The 22,161-nt window shown below is 41.9% G+C and overlaps 1 protein-coding gene across 1 annotated transcript in view; it reads left to right on the top strand.

Annotated features, from left to right (window-relative positions):
- Positions 1–22,161, top strand: part of LOC141161707 (dynein axonemal heavy chain 11-like) — a 1,128,345-nt gene that overhangs the window by 185,869 nt on the left and 920,315 nt on the right. The window contains exons 35-38 of the mRNA XM_073646926.1: positions 7,083–7,287; positions 13,286–13,451; positions 18,613–18,715; positions 20,714–20,953. Of these exons, the coding sequence (XP_073503027.1) occupies positions 7,083–7,287; positions 13,286–13,451; positions 18,613–18,715; positions 20,714–20,953 (714 nt within the window). The remainder of the gene's footprint in view (positions 1–7,082; positions 7,288–13,285; positions 13,452–18,612; positions 18,716–20,713; positions 20,954–22,161) is intronic.

Below are 22,161 nucleotides of genomic sequence, written 5' to 3' on the forward strand. Positions count from 1 at the left end.
AGGAGTTTATGCTTGGTTGCTCCTGATTCAGTGCTTGCTGTTAGGACCTGATTTGTGACTATTCACGAGGTGTGATTAATGATGTGATCGATTCTTGCTTCAGTGCAGTAAAGCAGTTGTAATGCTCTTCATTAGAATAAATAAAATAAATTGACTGAAGCTTTATAAAAACTGTGTAACATTTAAAATCTAAAATGTCAATTTTTTTCCTTGTTACAATTTAGCTTCCTTCAGGCAGCTTCCACCTACGAGCCATCATTCATTGTCATTCTGCAAGGGTATTATAGAAACCCATGTGGGTTGGGGTTAGTTTTATGCAAAGCTTACTGAAGAGGAAATACATAGAGTTAAATGGGTGCTGACGGGAGTCAGATTAATGCGACATATGGCAGGAAGACATTGTTTCAGCTTATTAACCCTTTGGCTAACCAGTAGTATATAGTTTTGTAATAGTAGGAAATGCTTTGTAGCATTTTTCTGTGTGCCAAAAAAAACCCAAAAAGACAATATATTTATACTTTACTTATTGTCTCAGTTTGTATTTATCTTTGCTTCAAATATAAAGATTGCTCGGATCCTGGGAAGTGTGGATGCTTGTGACCCCCAGATCCTGGGAACTCAGGATGCTTGTGGCCCCCAGAGGAAATTATTCTTATGGTTCATCTTTCATGTGCTTGTTCACTTTTAATTTCTTTGAAACTTTTTATTAAACTATTATTGCACATGAATGATGTCTAGTAAGTTAGTTTTGAACATGACAGTAAGGTTGCCTGTAGGACCTTACTGTCATGTTCAAAACTAACTTCATAGTTAGATTGGCTTCATAGTTACAGTGGCATGTAAAAATGTGGGCACCCCTGGTCAAAATTACTGTTATTGTGAACAGTTAAGCAAGTTGAAGATGAAATGATCTCTAAAAGGCCTATAGTTAAAGATGACACATTTCCATTGTATTTTAGGCAAAAAAATATATATATTTTCATCTTTTACATTTTAAAATCTGCACTGTAGTTCAATTTCCATGCAGAAGTTGGCACAAGCATGTGGATGAGTTTTGCTGAAATCTCATTTACTAGCTGGAATTGTATTATACTGTAGATTTCCAATATTGTAATCCATATAGAAAATCTAAACGAAATATGCAACATGTGAGCCTACCCTAAAATATTCTGTACAGTGCCATCAGGTGCTCTGAGGGTCCTGGGTCCCTAATAATCATCATGAACTTCTAGAGCAGGTTTTAGTAGGCCCTAAAAGGTTGAGACCCGCTTTAACAGTGCTTGGGTTTGGGTTGGGTAATCTGGTATGGTATCTTTGATGGACCCAGCCAACTAACATGGAGAACTCATGATAAGCAATATGTGGGAGCTTACAATTTATTGAAATTGGTAATTAGTAGGAGCATTTTCCTGAATAATTGCCTTTTCCATGACTGCCTGTTCATTCCAGAAACTTGTTTTGCTTAGAGATTGTGTAGATATCAGCCTTTAGGGTATGTGCATACAACATCTTTAACATGGCTGAGGAACCACTGAGTTTTTCAAAGTGAAAGCACTTCAGGAAAACACAAGAGGCCATTTTGCTAAAACGTCTTTGCCGACAGTTTTTGCAGCAGCTTCAGTAAAGGAATCTTTACTCTATACTAGTGTATAGTGTATAGAGTGGGCGGCTTCCAAATGAAACATTTCAAGACAGCAATGTCATTTTGATATTTCTTCATTTTTTGAGACAGGTACACAGTACTTGGAATCCACCTGTCATGCCTCGGTTTGGGCATTCGATCCGGTGACCAGTTGTTTCGTGGTCGGTTTCCCTGTATGCTGAGCTATTGACCTTTCTTCTCTGTCCAAATGCTGATGGTTTCAATTATCTTAATTTTCCCTTCCTGGTTTGCTCCTCTCCAGGTGTTTCTCATTTTCCCATTTTTGGTTTGTCCCATCACTTTTCAGGTGGGGTTTTATATGTTCACCATTCACTGCACTTCCTTGCTGGCTATAGTTCTTGGTGGATGTATGTTTAGGAGTTCCAGCCCTTCAGCTAATGGTTTACCTTGTTTGGTAAACTCCAGTTGTATTCATGCAGTTAGTCTGTTTGCTTACCTTCCCAGCACCTCTTCATTTTACCACTGTTAGATTTCTGGGAGGTTATACTTGTTCTGCTTATTTTTGGCTCGCCTTAGTTTTCCCTCTCTACCCTGTATGATCGTGTTTTAGTTTTTCACCCTCAGTTTTTGTGTCTTTCTTCACACTTAACTCTCCCCTTGTTGGCAGTGTGTTGAGGCCTACCCTCTCGTTCCTCAGGAAGTACGAGAAATCCCTCGATGGCCTTTTAGCGTGTTAGGTCTGAGGTGGTGTTTTTACTTCTGCGGCTAGGCCTCTCTATTCTGTAGAGAATGTGAGTGCAGGGATTCCCGGTGGTTGAACTTCCCTTTGTCAGGTACCTGTGTGTGAGTGTGTACATGTTTATAACAATACCCTTAATATGTCTTGGGTATCTTTTTAATGGCATGAGAGTAGTGAAACTTTTAAACTACATTCACACATCCATTGTATATGTCCATGTGGTGTCTGTTTTTTAACCCATAGAGTTCATTGATCCATACACACATCTAATTTAAAAATGGATCCATGTGTCTGGTCCATGAGACTAAGAGCATGTCTTATTCTCATCAGATTTTACTGGTCAAATTTGGCCATTAAAATCTATGTGAATCTAGTAAAAACAGGTGAAACACTGAAGACATTCTTTTCACTTCTAACTGATCCACTGCTAAGATTGAATGGATGAAAAAAGTTCAATATACCTTGTTCAATTTTTAAAAAAGGATGAGAAAAAAACGCAAGCAATGAGGAGGCAAAACAGATGCAAAACGAATGACACATGACAGAAAAATGATCAGTTTTTGTTGGTTGTAAAAGTAGAAACAGATATGTGAATGTAGCCTTTGGCTGTCTCCATACATCCGAGTTTCATGGTCAGTGTGCGGACCGAGATTTCTGTAGTTGCTACGGGTCTCCTAACCCAAATTTAACAGCCTCATAAGCATAGATGTATGAATCCGGCCTAAGACTATTGATTGGCAGATAGACTATTACTATCATGTCCAGTAAAACTTTTACCTTAAAAAACAAAATTATTGGCTGATTGATGTCAGCTATGTAAAAATACTAATTTCCAAAGCTCCGGTGCTGGGAGCTGGCATTCATGTGACCAGAAGTATGCAATATGCATACTCCCGGCCACATTCCAACTAGACGTTTCCATCCTCACTCAATTCACTTGTATGTCAAGTCAGTGGTGATGAGCTACAATACCAGACTCTGACTATGCACAACAATTATCTATTTCTGTAAGAAAGTAACCATGTTTTTCTGATCTCATAAAACTGCTTATAGCAACACAAAATGACTGTTCAAACCAAGCACAAGCATTATGAGCAACCTTGACATGGCAAAGCAGTGCACTTTCACACCAACTTGTTTTCCTTCTATCTCCAACCAACGCACAGACAAACACAAAGCAGAAGTAACCAAGGAAACTATTTATTTCCCTAATGTGGGGTGAAATTGCGGTAACTCAAGCAACGGTAATTAATGTAAAACAGGGTAATTACAGCATGAAATATACAATATCAGACATACAATGAATCCTCAGGTTCACTCTATTATAACAGTCTCTTGTTATATGTTCTTATAACTTCTGACAGGGGTGATAATCCCGGTACCATAAAAGTCACTGCACTATCTCTTCTTCTAACACAGGCTCTAGTGGGGGTCTCCGGTTCTTCCTGCTAGTCTGGAAGTCCTCCTCACAAAGCCTAACAAGGCTCACTGGGCCTCCTTTGCTTAAACCTGCCCCCACCCTGTCTGTTGTACTAGCCCAGACCAACCTCTGTACCATACGTCAGTGCTGGAAACAACGGCCCGGCTCACTCACACCTCCCCTTGACCACCGCAGGTGTCCACCCCTGAGCAGAGTCTCCTCATGGATCTCTGGTGCCTGACTGAATGGCGGATGATGGCTGGGCCTTGGCTCTTGACTGGCGTAGTCTGGACTTCAGGTCTTGACCTGTGCAGGTCTGGTTTTCTTGCCTTGACAGGCGTAGTCTGGGCTCCGGAACTTGCCTGGTATAATCAGGTCTGGATTCTGTGACTCGTTTCTCGCCGCCTGGGTTCTACTTCCGCTGCCTCGGGCTTTCTGATACGGCTTGTCACCTGGGCCTCAGCATCTCCCTTGACACACGTCCAGTCTGTTCCTTCACTTGATGCCAAATCTGCTCCCATTTTGTTCCCGTTTTGGGGAACTGCGTCATCAAGGTCACCTGACCCAGTGCTATATCCAAACTCTTCCTTCCTGAAACTCTCCCCCTTCCGGTCGGTTCCGCAGGGTCCCGCTTGGACAGTAGGTGCCAGTCTTCTTGCACAAATGCTGCACAACGCTGGGGATTCTCATTTTTTATGTCACACCTTCTTACAACAGCTCGAGCTCTACAGAAGCGAGACAAGGATGGAAATAGCTAGAAAATAAGTAGGCGCATGGAGCGCCTGTGCTGGGTTTGAATAGTAATTTTGGGCTGACAAACTCCCTTTAATACAGTTTGCAAAAGAAGAATGCTCCAAAATTCCAGTTGAGAGGTGCAAGAAGCTTGTTGATGATTATAGGAAGCGATTGATTGCAATTATTTATTCCAAAGAGTGTACAACCAAATATTAAATTGAGGATGCCAACAATTTTGTCCGTCCAATTTTTGAGGTTTTGTGTGAAATTATGTCCAATTTGCCTTTTTTTCTCTATTTCCTTTGTGTGTATTGGAACAATACAAAAAACATGTGTATAGCAAAACATGTGTAATTGTAATTTTCAAGGAGAAATACTTCATTTTCTGGAAGAATTTCAAGGGTGCCAACACTTTTGGCCATGGCTGTATTTAACTCTAGATTTTTTATTAGTTTTATGCATTGATTTTGTTTAGTTGTGATGTTTTTTATTTTATTTATTTTTTAGTATAGAATTTCGGATAGTATATTATTAATCAAAATATCACCATATTCGATACAAATACTTGGAAATTTAGTAATAAAATCAACATGTCTGTCCTACAACAAGACTATGACTTACCACTTTTTTTTGCCTTAACTGGCAATAGATCCAATAGAAAAGAGAAGATATATAACTTTGTGTCTCTTTTATTTCCATTGTTTTACAATTTATCGTCCTCTCGTCTACAAAAGTGCCGAATTCATGAACTCATTCTTGTGGCACGTGCAATTAAGTGTTTGACTGAGCACGCCCTTCTGTCCTTTACTCTTCCTATCGAATACATTGTGTCTATCTATTGAACATCTTTTATCTGATATTCCTTGTCTAAAACACTCAACACATATTAGCCCGTTGCTCAGTTTATTAGGAATTGATCATGCGTTCATGCCTTCTTCCATTTCAAGAGTGCTTTTAGGTATTAGGCTCTGTCGTAATCAAGTTGAATGTGATAATGAGAACATGTTCACATTGTTAAAGTAAATGATCCAGCGCACTTAAAGTGAAGACACATTTGAACTACAATTTGTGGTCTTCTCAGCTCTATTGAATAGTCTGGGAGGAATGTTTATGGCATATTAACCCCTAAAGTTCTAGGACTTCGACATGGTTGGGTTCACGGGTTTCATTTCCTACTTGACACCATTTTTCTGTGCCGTGTAGAATATAGTTGTTCAACACACCAATCTAGATATGCCCTTGGATTTAAAGCAACCATGCAAGTCCGTAGATTGCAAAAGCTCTCTCAATATAGAGAGGGTGTGTTGGCTTCAGAGGAAGAGGAAAATAGGACCCTTCCTTGTGGTGGATGATGTCACAGTGCCATCATGGTGCCATCACTCACTCTTGTTGACCCTTTTACTCATCTCTTTCAGAATATATGGGACTTTTGGCCCCAAGGCAACTTTCTTATTGCCTTATTTGCTAATAATCAATGTCCTTTGGAAAGAGAATTTAGTTCAGGTTCACCTGTAGGACAAGGATTGGACAAGTCTGATATGGGCCCATACCTATGTTCATATGCTTAATTGTGCTCTACACTGCTTAATTGTACTCTGATCTAGTGTATGTTCGTTTTTCTGCCTTAGGCAGCTACACAATCTCTCTTCCTAAGGGTAGGGTCACACAACCGTTTTCTCAACATCCAAGAAAAACAGATTTTGATCAGAGTTTGACCAGAGTGGCATCAGTTTTTCTCAGATGTGGAGAGAAAAGAAAAAATTTCTCCACCTTTTCCATTCTCTCAGTCCATGAAAATCAGAGCCCACTCAAATATTGACACTCGGATTAAAATTGGACATGTCTCTGATTTTTTTCCACAGACCACTCAGTCCAAGGAAAAAATCGGACATGTGCACAGCCCCACAGATAGCACTTGTCCTAGAAAATCTGTCGTGTGCACAAGCCCTTGCTGCTGCCCGGAGCCTAGGAGTTTACGTTTCATTTACCCAAAAAATAAATTCTGGGGATCTTATAAGTCGACAACTATTTCTAATTTGACCTCCTATTCTCCTGCACTTTTGCCATCCTTCATCATATTGTTGGCACTTGCTTTTATTAATGAGTTCTATAACCTTGGCCATTTATATTGACTTTCTCTAACCGGATTCCAACACTTTCTTAATAATGTGGATGGCACTGGCTCTGACATCTATATCTTTGTGTGTCATCTGTATCTGTTTTTCAACATGATGCAAAGGATGAGGGGGAGGGAGACAAGACAATGGAAGTGATGTGTAATAGTAGCTCCTTATAACTGGTCTCTTCTTTATGTAATTTTTCTATTACGTGATGGTGGTATTTTGGTATTTTTCAAAATGCAACTTTGGTGTTAATATATTAGTTCCCTGAAAAACATTGGTATATTGCAATTCCACTTAAATAGCATTGCACTCTGTTACCACACCGTGCAGCAGCCATTACTGACTCTTCTAAAATGGTAAGAGATGTATACAGATCCTTCCTTCATGTTTGTAGAAATTATCTGTGCTGGATATATGAATAATCATGACTGGATTGCTTCTTCTGTCTTCATGTAACCCCAGACGGTCCTAGTACACACTGCCGAGACTGTACGCCTCAGGTACTTTCTGGATTTACTGCTGGAGAAGGGGAAACCGATAATGCTAGTCGGCAACGCTGGAGTTGGTAAAACTATCCTGGTATCTGATAGAGTATCCAAATTGCCAGAGGAGTATATTGTCGCCAAAGTCCCTTTCAACTACTACACGACATCTGCCATGCTCCAACGTAAGTACGGGTTTCCATCCTGTTTTTTGTGTAAATATACATTTATGCCATAAGGTGAACCCAAGAAGTGCTCACAATTCCGTATGTCATCTATAAACTGCTGTGGGTGCGTACTGTAACTCCTCGGTGCCTCTGATTTTAATATAAAGCCACAGCGGATATTTTTCACAGATTAATAATATCCATTAATGTTTTTTAGACAAGTTCCATCACATGGCATCTTATCATCTTATTCAGGTGTCATTTTGTAAAATCATTGCTTTACATGCTGCCATATAGGCAGTGGTGTAACTTAAAGCTTATTGACCCCAAATACAAAGTCTCCAACATAGCCCCCAACTATCATGGATCTTTAATAGTATATGTCTTCTAATATGGGCCAAAGGGACCTTTTGGGCCCACCTAAGCTCCAGGGCTCAGGTGCGTCTGAAACTCCTGCACCCACAATAGTTATGCTCATTTATATAGGATCCATGCGCAAAACTTTATTAATTCAAATTAATAAGTCTGATCTGCAGTACCCGATGCAACCCATGGACAGGGACCTGTGATCTAAATTTGGATGACCTGTGGTAGAACCACATGAGATTTAAAAGGGTCAGAACGACTGTGCTTATCTGCAGTATAAAGTAACTGAAAAACATGCAGATTTTTTCTACAATGTGTGCATGTGATTTGGTAAAATTTCATCCTTTTTGCTGCTACTGTGGCATTATAATGTCGGCGTCCCTGCAAGGTCCCTCTCCCTCCTCCCAGCAGTGACGCCGACATACTCACTGCCACAGCAGCTCAGTTGCATCTCCTTCTCCTGCCATGGCTTCCTGCCTCCCGGCAGCGTGCTTAGGGCGCACACGCGCTCCCTACTTCCTAAAGGGGCAGCGCACACTCCTGAAAAAGCCCCCAGCTAATAGCTTGGAAGAATTAAGTATTTAGGGCACCCTCCCCTGTAGGGAGGTGCCTGAGTAACGATAGTTCTAGTTAGTGTATGTGCCCACTAGTCTGTCTTCAGGTCCCTGTTCCTGAACCCGTCCAGTCTGAACCTGAACCTGTTCCCAAGTCCAACCTGTCTGAACCTATTCCTAAACCCGTCCAGTCTGTATCCGAACCTGTTCCTAAGCCCATCCTGGCAGAACCTGATCCTGAGTCCTGAACCTGTCCTTTCTGAACCTGCACCTACAACCTCTACCAGTGTTCCAGAACCTGTCCCATCTAAACCCAGAGTCCGTCCTGTCTGAACTTCCTGCTCTGTCCAAACCTGATCCTATCTGGCTGAACCGGCTCCGATATCCATTCTTCCCCTAATTCCGAATCCTGTCCTGCCAGTGACTCCCGAGCCTGTGTCCATTACTGCTGTCCAGGCCCTTGCGGTCAGCTGCCGCAGTACCTGGCACTGCCCTGGAGTGGTATCTGGTGGCTACCTGCAGCTAAAGCCTAACTCCACCATCAGGGGCTCTAGTGAAAACCAGATAGCCGTTAGGCATGCCCCTTCAGGGTAAGCCCGGCCCCATGGTGCAGTAGGTCCACGATCCACCAGAGTGATAAACATGCTATGAATTTTCTATCTGGACAGCATTAGGGGTATTGGAACATATCCTAAAAGTGTCATAAAAGGTTAACAGCTCTTAACATATGGACATTGATTTTAAAATTATTCCCAGCCTTAAATGGTTATTCTCATGTCATAATTTCGTGACAGTTTTCTCTATATACAGAATTAATCATGTGTGCCAATACAACCTTTTTTTAAATATCTGCTTTGATTTGTTGCTATCACCTCTCTAATTATGACATCCATAGGGCTCCTTATTCTCCATTGCCATTGAATGTGTCCTACAGTAGTTCTAATGCTGCTGGTCAAGCATGCTTAGATGCACCTAATGACCTTGGGTAATGAAACATCTGACTGCTGGGTTGTAACACTGCTCAGCTATGCTATTCCAAAAATCCCATTTATTCCAACTATATTTTGTCCTCATGACCCTGTCTAATTCATGAAAAACAGATGCACCTATGACCTTGTCTAATATAACATGCTCTAAGATGCCCTCATGGCATCCTCATTGCCCTGACAGCTGTGTTGTAGCACAGCTCAGCTATTCTATGCTCATCTCTGCTATGCATGCAGGGTAGAGCATGATTATGCTTTGAAGATCCCCAGGAACCACCAATGAAATGTGGAGTTTGTAAATAATAATGAATAGTGGATCGAAGTCACTACATTCAAGACTATCAATGATCACCTTATCCATATAAATAAAAATTGCCCTTGTTGAAATCTATCCATCTCTATCAGGAAGCACATAGGAAAGCAGTGGGAGAGTCCTGCAGCACTGAGGAGAAGCAGGGTGCTGAGGGAAAATGTAGTTTTAGCAGATAAGAATAAGAACACCCATGCAGCTCTGTGAAGCTGGATACATAGAGGGGCAGAAGGAGATTTAAAAACAAACAAAGGTGCAAGAAGGAATCTTTATGTTGGGGTGGTATTGTATATTAATAATAGTCATGCAGATACTGTGCTTTGTAAAAAATATTGTGGGAATAGCCCTTTAATGAAGTTGTCCAGTCTTATGTTAACATAATGTAACCGCTCCATAACAAGTACCGTATATTCCGGCGTATAAGACGACCTGGTGTATAAGACGACCCCCCTACTTTCCTGTTAAAATATAGAGTTTAGGATATATTCACCGTATAAGACTACCCCTTTTCCAACGCATACCAAACACCGGTAAAAATTAAAAAAAAACAGATTTGAATTTAAATTGGTCCTTTTTTAATTTAAATTCTTATGACATGCAGGTATATAGCAGGAAAACTGTCACTCATAAACATATTAAAATAGGGGGGACCCCACGTCATTTTTTGGGGGGGTCCCCCATTCTAATAGCTAGTAAAGGCTAGGTATTCAGCTGGGGGCTGATATTAGTAGCCTGGGAAGCTCCGTGGGTATTACCCCCTTCCCAGACTTCAAACATCTGCCCCAGCCGTCTGCTTAACCTCCGCTAGAGACTATAATGATGGTGGATCCCACGCCAATTTTCTTTTTAAAAAATCCTTTATTTTAACACTAAATGACAATTGAGGGGTTAATAAAGATGCAGTCCCTAAATTATTATTAATTTTGTAATTAATTTTTCCCAAAAATGTTGACGTGGGCTTCGCCATATTTTTGTGTCCAGCCAGGTACAGCAGGCAGGAACGGGCTGCCCCCAACCACCAGCTGCCTATTTGTACCTGGCCGGACACAACAATATAGGGAAGGCCTTTTTTTTTTAATTATTTCATGAAATAATTAAAAAAAAAAGACGTGGGGCTTCGCCCTATTTTTGTGTCCAGCCAGGTACAACTAGGCAGCTGGGGGCTGGAATCTGCAGCGCAGGGAGACCCAAGCTTTCTGGGCCCCCCCCGCTGCAAATTGCAGTCCGCAGCCACCCCGGAAAATGGCGCGTTCATAGAAGCGCCATCTTCTGGCGCTGTACCCAACTCATCCAGGGCCCTGGTGCGGTGGCTCACTGGGTAATAAAGGGGTTAGGGCCAGCTTGGCATTATCAGCTGGCCCTAAGCCCGAAATTCATGGGGTCACGCCAATATTAGACATGACCACCATGAATTTCTAGTAAAGTAATTAAAAAAAACACAACACGCAGAATAAAGTCCTTTAATTGAAATAAAGACACAATTTTTTAATGTTCTAAATTAAACTATACTTACCATCACGCCCATTCCAGCTGAAGCCAACGATCTCCTGCAATAAAAGTAAAATAATAAAGCAACCTCATCCTTACCTCTCCATGGTTCCCAGGACCGGTCCAGCTCTGCTACATTCACATGACAGGCTGCACCGCAGCAGAACGCTGCCGTTCAGCTTGCCATGCGGCAGACACTGAGAAGCGCAGGCATGCTTGTGCTCCTCAGTCTCTGACTGTGACGGCATCCAGATGAGCCGAGATCATGTCCAATGAACTCGGCTCACCTCATGCACGTCACTGACAGCGTGGGAAAATTCTCCTGCTCCCCGCATGCGCAGTAGAAGTTTCCCACGCTGTCAGTGACGGACGTCCAGGAGGTGAGCTGAGTTCATTGTCGGCTCATCTGGATGCCGTCACAGCGAGACACTGAGGAGCGGAAGCATGCCTGCTCTTCTCAGTGTCTGCGGGATGACAGGCTGGATGGCGGCGTTCTGCTGCGGTCCAGCCTGTCATCTCGATGTAGCAGAGCTGAAGCTGTCGTGGGAACCATGGAAAGGTAAGGATGAGGTTGGTTTATTATTTTTCTTTTATTGCAGGAGATCGTTGGCTTCAGCTGGAATGGGCGTGACGGTAAGTATGGTTTAATTTAGAACAATAAAGGATTGTGTCTTTATTTCAATTAAAGGACTTTATTCTGGGTGTTTGTGTTTTTTTTAACTTTGACTATGGGGTTAGTAATGGGGGTGTCTTATAGACGCCTCTCCATTACTAACCTGGGCTTGATGTCAGCTGGCATTATAAGCTGACATCAACCCCAACCCTATTACCCCCTGCCACCGCACCAGGGCAGCGTGGAAGAGCGAGGCTAAGTGCCAGAATTGGCGCATCCTATGGATGCGCCATTTCTGGGGCTGCTGACGGCTGGTGTTTCTAGCCTGGGAGGGGGCCAATATTCATGGCTCCCTTCCTGGGCTATTAATATCAGCCCCCAGCTGTCTGCCTAGCCTTTGCTAGCTATTAAATTAGGGGGGACCCCACGTCATTTTTTTTGGGGGGTCCCCCATTTTAATAGCTAGTAAAGGCTAGGTATTCAGCTGGGGGCTGATATTAGTAGCCTGGGAAGCTCCGTGGGTATTACCCCCTTCCCAGGCTTCAAACATCTGCCCCAGCTGTCTGCTTAACCTCCGCTAGAGCCTAAAATTAAGGGGAACCCCACGCCAATTTTTTTTAAAATAAATCCTTTATTTTAACACTAAATGACAAGTACAGTAACCAACACTATCACTGTACTTCATATATATGTGACTGACATGTTTCTATCTATCTAATCTATGTGTGAAGCTCTATTCTGTCTGTTATAAATTGTCGGGTACCGCTGCTGAATTGCCGGCCGGCTTTTTTAAAGAGACGGTGCATGAAAACACTATTATTTGTTTTAATAAATCCTTTACACTAAATGACAAGTACAGTAAGCAATACTGTCACTGTACTTCATATATATGTGACTGACATGTTTCTATCTATCTAATCTATGTGTGAAGCTCTATTCTTTCTATTCTAAATTGTCGGGTGCCGGCTTATGCCGCTGCTGAATTGCCGGCTTTTCATATATTGTCACAGAAGCGATGCGAACTTCCCAGCTCCGGACACAGCGCAGCGCTTCTGTGACAAGTGAAAGCTGTCGGCACAGAAGCCCTGCGCTGTGTCCGGAGCTGGGAATACGCAGCGATGTGTCAGTTTCAGCACAGAAGCGCTGACTGTCTGGACCTACCGCCGCCGTATTTTAACTCCCTCCACCTTATATTAACTCCGACATGGCAGGGATACGGCCACGGCAGCTTATTAACACCCCCAGAGTATCCCCGCATGTCAATTTCTGAAAGTTCAAAAGCATTACCGGCGTATAAGACGACCCCAGACTAGACAGAAGATTTTTCAGTCTTCAAAAGTCGTCTTATACGCCGGAATATACGGTAGTTGTTTAACTCTCTGATATCACGGCCACCATCAGAAATATTTGGGCTCAAAAGTCAAATGGTCAGGGCCCCTGAACTTGCCTATTCAATCCCTCCACTGAACCACTAACTCATAGGAAACGGGTAAGGCAGAATACTAATAGGGACCTTTGCACTTACATGAAATTAAGAGCCCCTTTATTGGGAATCAGGTTAGCCAGCAACTACTGGGTGGCCCTCCATAAGAGAGTTTGGGTCTATGACAGCACCACTATATCGTATGTTTTTTTTGTGTTGCCTATAAAATCTTTGAACAAAAATATGGTGTTTTTTCACTTCTTTTTTTTTTACTAGGCATATTAGAAAAACCTTTAGAAAAGCGGGCAGGACGGAACTATTCCCCACCAGGCACCAAGAAATTGATATATTTTATAGATGATCTGAACATGCCAGAAGTTGATGCTTACAGTACGGTACAACCTCACACCTTAATTAGACAACATCTAGATTACAGTCACTGGTGAGTATTAACAGATAATAGCTATTTACATAGCTGTGAGATATTGTAATATTATATGTAATACTAACTATCTCTGAGCTAGCCTGTGCTACCATTGGCACCCATTATAATAATTTTAGGGGTTTTGCTTCTTTACCTTGCTGACTAGGATTGAGGGAAAACAGAATACAAAGAAAACAAAATTTAAATTATGGTACCTTTTTTTTTTGCAAATATGTAATTACTATAATATAAGCAATGTTGCAATCTCTTTGCAACTTATTAAGTCTTCCGCATGTTCCTTTCATTTAAAAAATAATGCATTCTCAAAGCAGCTATCTGTACAATACACTTTCTTTTGTGCTGCACTTGTACTCTGGAATGCTCTTTCTTGATCAACTTGCAGTAGCAAAGATAATGGGATGAATCAGGGCTGTGCCCTGTCTCTCTATGGGTCCCTGGGACCTGGTTTATGGTAGTATGCCTTTACCATTTCAAGGTTTGATTTCCACATCTTTCCTTCCACAACCTAAACTTACCCACAAAGTTTGGATGCTTGGCTCATAAAACATTATTTATAACCCTCTCGAGATTTACTTGTGAAGAATCTATTTTACTAAACAAGCACTTCTAAATTATGTATTACCATGTTTATTCATCTTATATGGTTCGCTCTGATGAGCGGGTCTTCTTGCTTCTCATTGCCTGTTGAATTTTTTTTGGATTCATTACTTGAAATATCTGACATGTCCAGTGTCGACTTTGGTGCCAAGGGCCCACCAGTGACATTGATTGTAGGGACTAACTGTTCAGATATATGCAAACATTACCTGACCCTCATTTATTACCTGACACTACTGAATGACAATTAACAATCAATTTCATTACCATGCAAATTGGTAGTGAAAACACGTAACTGTGGTTTTTGGCTGCATAGTGGTTGCACGGTGGCCGGTGCATGTGAACTCTCCCTTTAAAAAGTTACTTTGTAGAATGCAATCGGTCATAAATATTGAAACTCCCAGCAGGTCCTGAAGATCTGCAGTTGTCAAGGCATGCTGGAAGTTAGGGGAAAGAAAGGGAACACACACTTTATCCGCAAAAGGGAAGAGTCAGACAGAGTATAACTCAGACAAGGATCGCAATGCAATGCTCTGACTGGCTGGTCGCTCTCCCAACCCAAGAGTGACAGCTGTATAGAAATACATGCTCTCACGCGAGCGGATGGCCAGTCCGAGCATTACGTTGCGATCCCCGTTCGAGTTATGCAGTCATGTTACTCTTCCCTTAGTCTCATGCCTGTCCTTGCCTTGGACTAGAGGCTCTCTTAAAAGGAATCTGTAGCCAGGTTTTTGCCACCTAATCTAAAAGCAGTATAACACAATGACATAGACCCTGATTCCAGCGAAGTTTCACTTACTGGGCTGTTTAGTTTAGTTTTGATAAAATTACTAAATTACTGTTTTATCAGCAGGAGATTATCATTAGAAGACTAGTAAACCTGCTGCCAAGTAGTCAAGCATATTCATGAGCTCCATATAACTCCGTCCCACCACTGATTGACAGGTTCTTATGTACACTGCAGATGGGCAGAAAGCTGCCAATCAGTGGTGTAGACAGGGATATATGTGGCACCCCTGCGGGTTCAGTCGCCACAGAGGTACTGCATCTCACCCAGAGGTGTGGTATCTCACTCTCAGGTAAGGAAGGAGTACTGCCTGGGACCCTAACACCTGTATCCAACACTACACTAGTCCAGACCAGCAGGAGGGGCAAGATGCGTTGCTTCCTGCTGAGCCCTGTCCCTGGCTGGACTGGGGGGAACCAAAGTAGGGGGAACCATGTAGTGGGTGTGGGTGGAGGAAGTAAATCAGGGGAGCATTGAAAGAAGTGATATAAAAAGAGGGTGGAACAATCTAGAAAGGTTCTTCAGTGAGAGGAAGAGTTGGGAGCAGGAGCTCTGTAGGAGCTCTGCTCAGGAGGAGGGCCTAGCCAGAGAGGCCCAGGACTGAAGAGAGGGAGAGAGGAGCAGGAGAAAGGCTCCAGGAACGTGGAAGGGACCCCAAGGGTACGGGTAGTGCTGGAGGCCACCCGTACGCCCAAATCTACCAGGAGGTGGAGGGGTCAGGTCGCACAGAGGGGACCGGTCCCTAAACTAGCAGAGTTCTTTAAGCCTCAACTAGGAAACCGGAGGCTGCAGTATTTCAGGTACTGCAGCCAGAAACCACATCTAATCACCAGAAAGGTGGCCATAGAGGACCCAGGGGACAGAGAAGACGTCGCCCGGCAGGTCCGCGGCCACTGGCCTGAGACACTGGGTGTGAGGTGCAGGGAGACTACCAGAAGGAACCAACAGAAGGGGGTCCCGTTACGTACTCCAGAGAGACCTGGGAGTTTGCTGAACCTCTCCCTGAGTAAGCACAGAACGCCGAGGAAAGTTACTCTAGTACTGGTAACTGGAAGTCTAAGAAACCATGAGTAAACCCTGAGGACTGCACCTTATTGTCTCTGTGATCAGTATCTGTGCTATCCTCTGCACTACACCATAACAGCAACATCTACACTGCCCTGGAGCTAAGCTCTACCTGTGGAGAGCTAAACCAACTTTGCTGTATCAACAATATAGCAACAACATCAACATCAACATTATCAAGCAGACCAGTAAGTGACATATTGCAGGAATCAGGGTATCTGCTGCTAAATCATGCTGCTCTCAGATGGATTAGCAAAAACCTGGCGACTGATTCCATTTAACTATATAAGCTGGGAACATGTGCTCACACAGCAGCAGAGGCCAGAGGCAGCAAAAAGGTTTCGAAAAGTTTCAGAAAAGTTTGACTTGAATGCAGGCAAACAACAGACACCGGGAGCAGAGGTGGAGACTCAATGTTGGACCCGGGGATGATGAATGAAGAAGCTTTGTTGTTGTTTTTTTAACAAACTGCACCCGAGGACCAAACTTTTCTGAAACCAGAAAACCCCTTTAAGCAACAGCAGTGATATTGAGAATATGGGGCCCGGTGATGGAGGATGCTATGTAATCTGCTACTGCTCATTTAATGTCATCTCAGAATATCTATCTATATAATAATAAACTGGATAGTATGTTGACTGGTGAGATGGCATACATTGCCTCTGTCTGTAAATAGTGCATCAAATGTACTGTGCCAACTGCTCATATATAGCGTGGAGGCCCACTCCTGCAGAGGGGCCCACCGGGGAATTCACAAGTTCTCCCGTGGGCCAGTCCAAGCTTTGGCATATCTCATTGTGAAGGATTACAGAATATGTTGCTTCATATCGCAAAGAATCATAATTATTAATAATAATTTAATAATAGGCAACCACTGTGGTGTATTTACATGTGTTATATTGAAGTTGCACCACGGCTGTAAACCTGAAAGGACTCAAAAAGCCCCCATACGAACAGACTAGTGCTACAAATTATACACAATATTTGAGTAACCCGTTACAGATTTTACTTTAGAGTGCACTAACTTTCAGACAACTTGATCTTGATAAATTGATAGATAATGTGACAAATAAGAAAATTTAAAAACTATGTTGCCCTACCCCCAAAAATCGCTCCAAATGACTGGTCAGTAAATATCACCCTTCTTTCTAACCGCTGCCTGTTGTCAAGTGTAATTTATCCCTAACAGCAGAGAAGTTATAATGAATTACAGAAAGTGTTTCTTTGCTCCTTCTTTCCCATCTGTTAAACTGCAAAGAGAAGGGATTTTTAGTTAAAAGGTTTGTCCACTTCTGGACAATCCCTTATTAATGGCCCCTAGGTGCTGCAAAAAAAAATCTATATTTAACTTTCTGACCAGTGGCGCTCCTCCGTTCTGTGTCCACCTTTGGTATCTTAACATAAACAATGTTACAAAACCACTGCAACCAATTATCGGCCACAGATCGTCCGCAGCCTTCACATTTTTGCCATTGCAGAAGAAATCCTGTTCATCCATTCAGACAAAAATGTGAAGACTGCGGCTGATCAGTGACCCTCTGATTGGCTGTATCAGTCACATGACATTGGTCAAAGTCCCTTTAACATAAATATAAACAATCATTCTGTGCTGACAAAGTACAGGCCCTCGTTGTACCGTAGCCAAACATTTAAGCGCACCTTCCCCCTACTTGTTTTCCATCTATCTCAACCCTATTTTGGCTCTATAAATCCAGAGCTGTCAATCAGAGCTGAGGGGGGAGAAGATAGAGGGAAAACAAGCCGGTGGGAAGGTGCACTTTAATGTTTGGCCACGCCAAACACTGGTGCACTGAGCGCCTGTACTTGGTTTGAAAAGTCATTCTGTGCTGACAGAGGCCCTTTAAGAGGCTGGTGGTGGACAGACTGCGGAAGAGCAGCGCTGGTCAGGAATGTATAGATTTTTTTTTATTTTATGCAGTACCCTGGGGCCAATTATAAGGGGGTCTCCAGTAGTGGTTTACCCTTTTAACTAAAAACCTTCTCTCTGCAGTGTCATGCTCCTGGGTTCAAACCATTGAGTATTTGGTGGTTGGCTTCTCTGCCCGCCAATCCACAGCAGATACACCCTTTCTCTGGGTGTTTAGGCTCTGTTATTTTGATTGCAGTCTGTTTAGCCTAACACAGGTGTTTTTGTTTGTCTGCCCTATCACCTTTCAGGTGCAGCTTTATATTCTTTCTTCCTGATGGTATTTCCTGCTAGTGATAGTTTAATGTGGATGTTCAGCCATTCTGTTATAGCTTAAAGCCAGTCAGTGAAATACCAGCTAGAGTTTATCTCTTTGCTGTTTCTGTTCTTTTCTCTGCTCCTATCTTCTGTTTCCTTTTAGGACGTTGGTAGCAAAGAATCTAACATTACGTACTGAAAATGAGTAGGAAGTAAGCAACAGAGTATGACAATTAGGACAGTACCTGGACATATTAGACTGGTTTGTGCACCAAAAGCACTTTTAACTTTTTTTTGTGAAGGTTGTGAGCAGCAAGATCATTCTTTTATACAGGTTTTAGATACCCTTCAACGTTTCATCACTGTCGATAATATGCAAAAGCCCCAACTTATGCAAAACCCTGCATGTCCCTTATTAGCATCATGAGTTGTGTGTTTTACATAATAACAGAGCAGTAGATCGGACGCAGTCATTGAACCCGGCCCGGCAAGGGGCACTATTTATGTTTATGTGATTACTTTAGGTATGACAGGCAGAAATTGGTTGCAAAAGAAATTCACAATTGCCAATACATAACATGCATGAATCCCACGGCTGGAAGTTTTTCCATTAATCCTCGACTTCAGGTAATACACCATTCAATATGTCACTTGTCTTTAGTGCATGAGAGACTGCATTTGATGCATGACTTCACCTGTCACATGTGTGATCTATGGTTACCATAGCGACCAGGGGAAAAAGGTCATTCTATGTTTATGTAATAAATCGTATTTCATACCACCAGTCGTGTCCCCGCATCCTCCACCAAATGCGGCACAAAAGGAAAGACAAGATTAGATTACAACCTTGGGCATCAAACACATGGCCTGAGCCTTGAAAAACGCACGCTGCACTGCAAATAGCTCAGCGCCATGCTGTTATTTGACTTTTTTTTACTGAACACGTATAAGACCCTACCTGTAGCAGTGAAGAGTGAGTGATTTCTAGATAAAACTTTCAGTAATAATGATTTTTCACCCTTTAATGATGCAAGGTATTTTTGTTTTCACAAATTCGTTTTTTCCTCTTCTTTTTCCAAGAGCCATAACTTTTTTTTTTTTTTGAATGTCACCATTAATTTTACCATATAATGTACTGAAAGGCGCGGAAAAAAAATTCCAACTTAGGTGAAAAACGCACTTCCACCATTATTTTTTGTGTTTCGTTTTTCCATAGTTCAGTATGCAGGAAAAATGACCTGACAATGTGATTCTTCAGGTCAGTTCAATTTTGGCAATACCAAATTTACTTTTTATGGTGAAAAGAAATCTGTTTTGTATATGAAAAAAATTGCTATATGTCGCCATTTTCTGAGTCCCGTAAGTTTTTTAAAAATTTTTCTGTCAAGGGTTGTGGAGGGCTCATGTTTTTGCATGCTAGCTGTCCTTTTCAATGGTAATATTTTAGGGTACTGATGTAATTTTGATCACTTTTGTATTGCATTTTTTTTAGGGAGGTGTGGCATGCATAGTGTTTCAACTTTTTTTCTTTACAACGTTTACATTATGGGTTATTTAATTTTATAAAAAAATTAGTGAATGAATCGCTCAACGTGCAGTGATTAACCAACTCTGTCCTTTGTATGCAATGGTGCCGTTTCAAATACTGCTGACCGTCAGGAAAACAGTTCAAGAAAAGTAAAGTACATCGGCACATCCAAAAAATAGATAAAATCTTCAACTTTTATTCCAGAAGTAGCAAACAATTAAAATCCACATTCTGGTGACAGAAAAAAACACTGATGCATGTCTGGGGCTGTGTACACCCTTAGTCACAGAGAATACCTAAGTGCTAGAAACGCATCAGAGTTTTTTTTCTATCTTCAGAATGTGGATTTTTAATTGTTTGATACTTATGGCATTATAATTGAAGATTTTATCTATTTTTTTGGATCTGCCAATCTACTTTACTTTTCTTGGATTATATAATTTTATATTTTGATAGATTGAACTTTTATCAAAATATAAGCTTATTTTTTAAATTGTTTTTGTTTATTTTTGGAAAGGAGATGATTTAAAACTTTTTTTTATATAATTTTTTATTTTATTTTTCTAGTCGCACTTGGAACATGAACCTGCAATAGCTTGATCGCTTGCACAATATATATTTCAATACTTCAGTAGGCTTTCGACTACCAGGTCAAACCATTGGCTCCCAACGATCAGATCTAAGAGCTTTTGCAGACGGCCATATTTTCGGTCCTAGTGCGATCCAACAAAGCATAGGATCGCACTTGGACCAACTTTATGCTATGAGGCCGTGCATATGTCCCATTTTTTCCTCGGACTGAGTCTGCATGATTTTTTTCTCGGACAGAGATCTGAGTGCGGTGGGATTTTCACAGACTGACACAATGGAGAAGATGGAGAATTTTTTTTTTCATATTTGCTACATCCAAGAAAATCGAATTACATTAGCATAATGTCCTGATTCCCTCAGATGAGAGAATATACGGTGGTGTGACTTTCCCTATGTCAGAGAAATATGGCTCCTTATTAGAAAATGTGCTGACAATTCATGACTATGTCATCAAATGTTACTACACAACATGACCCAATACTTTGTGTTTTGTTTCTTTCGTTCAGAGACACTTCTCCGTATTTGCTGTGCACTTTCCGGGTACAGAAGCATTAACGACCATCTACAGCAGGATAATCACCACTCATTTCCAACACGGAGGCTTCAGTTACAGTGTGGTCAAGTCCGTGTCTACATTGATACAAGCTTCTATTTGTCTCCATCATAAAATGACCCAAAATTTTCTTCCAACTGCTATTAGATTCCACTACATCTTTAATCTGAGGGATTTAACACAAATCTTTCAGGTACAGTTCAGAAATCTTTCAGGTGATTTATGGCAAGAAATAAAATTGACTCTTGTTCACTTACATCTCAGCAAACCACAAAAAATAACAAAGCAAAAATGAGTCTGCGAAACGTAGATGTACAATTGTACATCATGGGCAGATATCAGAACGTAGGTCTATATTGTAGGTCTCAGTTAATGTTTTATTGACCTGAACTGGCTATGGACAATTTTGCCAAAAACTAAAAATAATATTAAATAATAATATCATTTTTGTCATAAACATAATTTTTACATATGTTAGTGGTTACCTTAAGGTAAAAACGTTCTAGGCCTCGGCTCATCGCTTTACTGTCAATGGCTTCGCATGTTACCTGATCTCATAATGATATGCTATAAAAAATCAATATACCTTATCAGCTCTGTTAATGTCTACGGTCACACAGCTCTACATGGAGCTCTGCCCAAGGGCGTAATTATTGTGGATGCAGGGTTTGCAGTCATATACAAGTTCTGGAGCCAAAAGGGAGGCACAAAAGGTCCCTTTGGCCCATATGAAAAGACCAATTCTCAGGGAAGTAACTATAATGAGGGCAGGAGCGCCCATGCCCTGGAGCCTTGGAGGCCCAAACAGTCCCTTTGGCCCATATTGGAAGACTAATCTATTACAGACCCATAATAGGGGCCCTATTGGAGATTTTTTGCATTGGGGTCCACTAGCTTAAAGTTATAAAACTGGTTCTACCCTTATTCTGGTTATTAGGGATAAGCAAATAGTGGTCTACTGGCCATGTCAGTAATCTGTGGATGTCAGACAGGAGTTCTGCAAACTTCCTCCTATCTGCCAGCGTCCCCAGCTCCTCTTCTGAGGAGTAGGTGACGCGCCCCCTGGGGCCATGGGGTACTCGGTAGCCGGGCCGGTCGGTTCTATAGGGGTAGTCTCGGTGGCAGTGACCCAGTCCGTGGCCCAGGGCGGTCAATAAAGAACAGTCAATTGGGGGAATAAAGTTTGTGACGCCACCCGTGGTATGCAGCTATATGTGGCCGCCGCTGCTATTCAGATCCACTGGGGCTGTTGGTGACGAAGCAAAGATGGTTCAGCTCTCCACAGGCGGAGCTAAGCCCCAGGGCATTATATAGGACTTGATGAGGTAGATGTTGTTGGTGTAGTGCAAGGCAGGTGGCATAGTAATTAAGTCAAGGACACAGCGGGGTGCAGTCTTCAAG

Source organism: Phyllobates terribilis, unplaced genomic scaffold (assembly GCF_046119375.1).
Source record: "Phyllobates terribilis strain yellow unplaced genomic scaffold, ASM4611937v1 Scaffold_9__5_contigs__length_417890890, whole genome shotgun sequence".
NCBI classification, from domain to species: Eukaryota; Metazoa; Chordata; class Amphibia; order Anura; family Dendrobatidae; genus Phyllobates; species Phyllobates terribilis.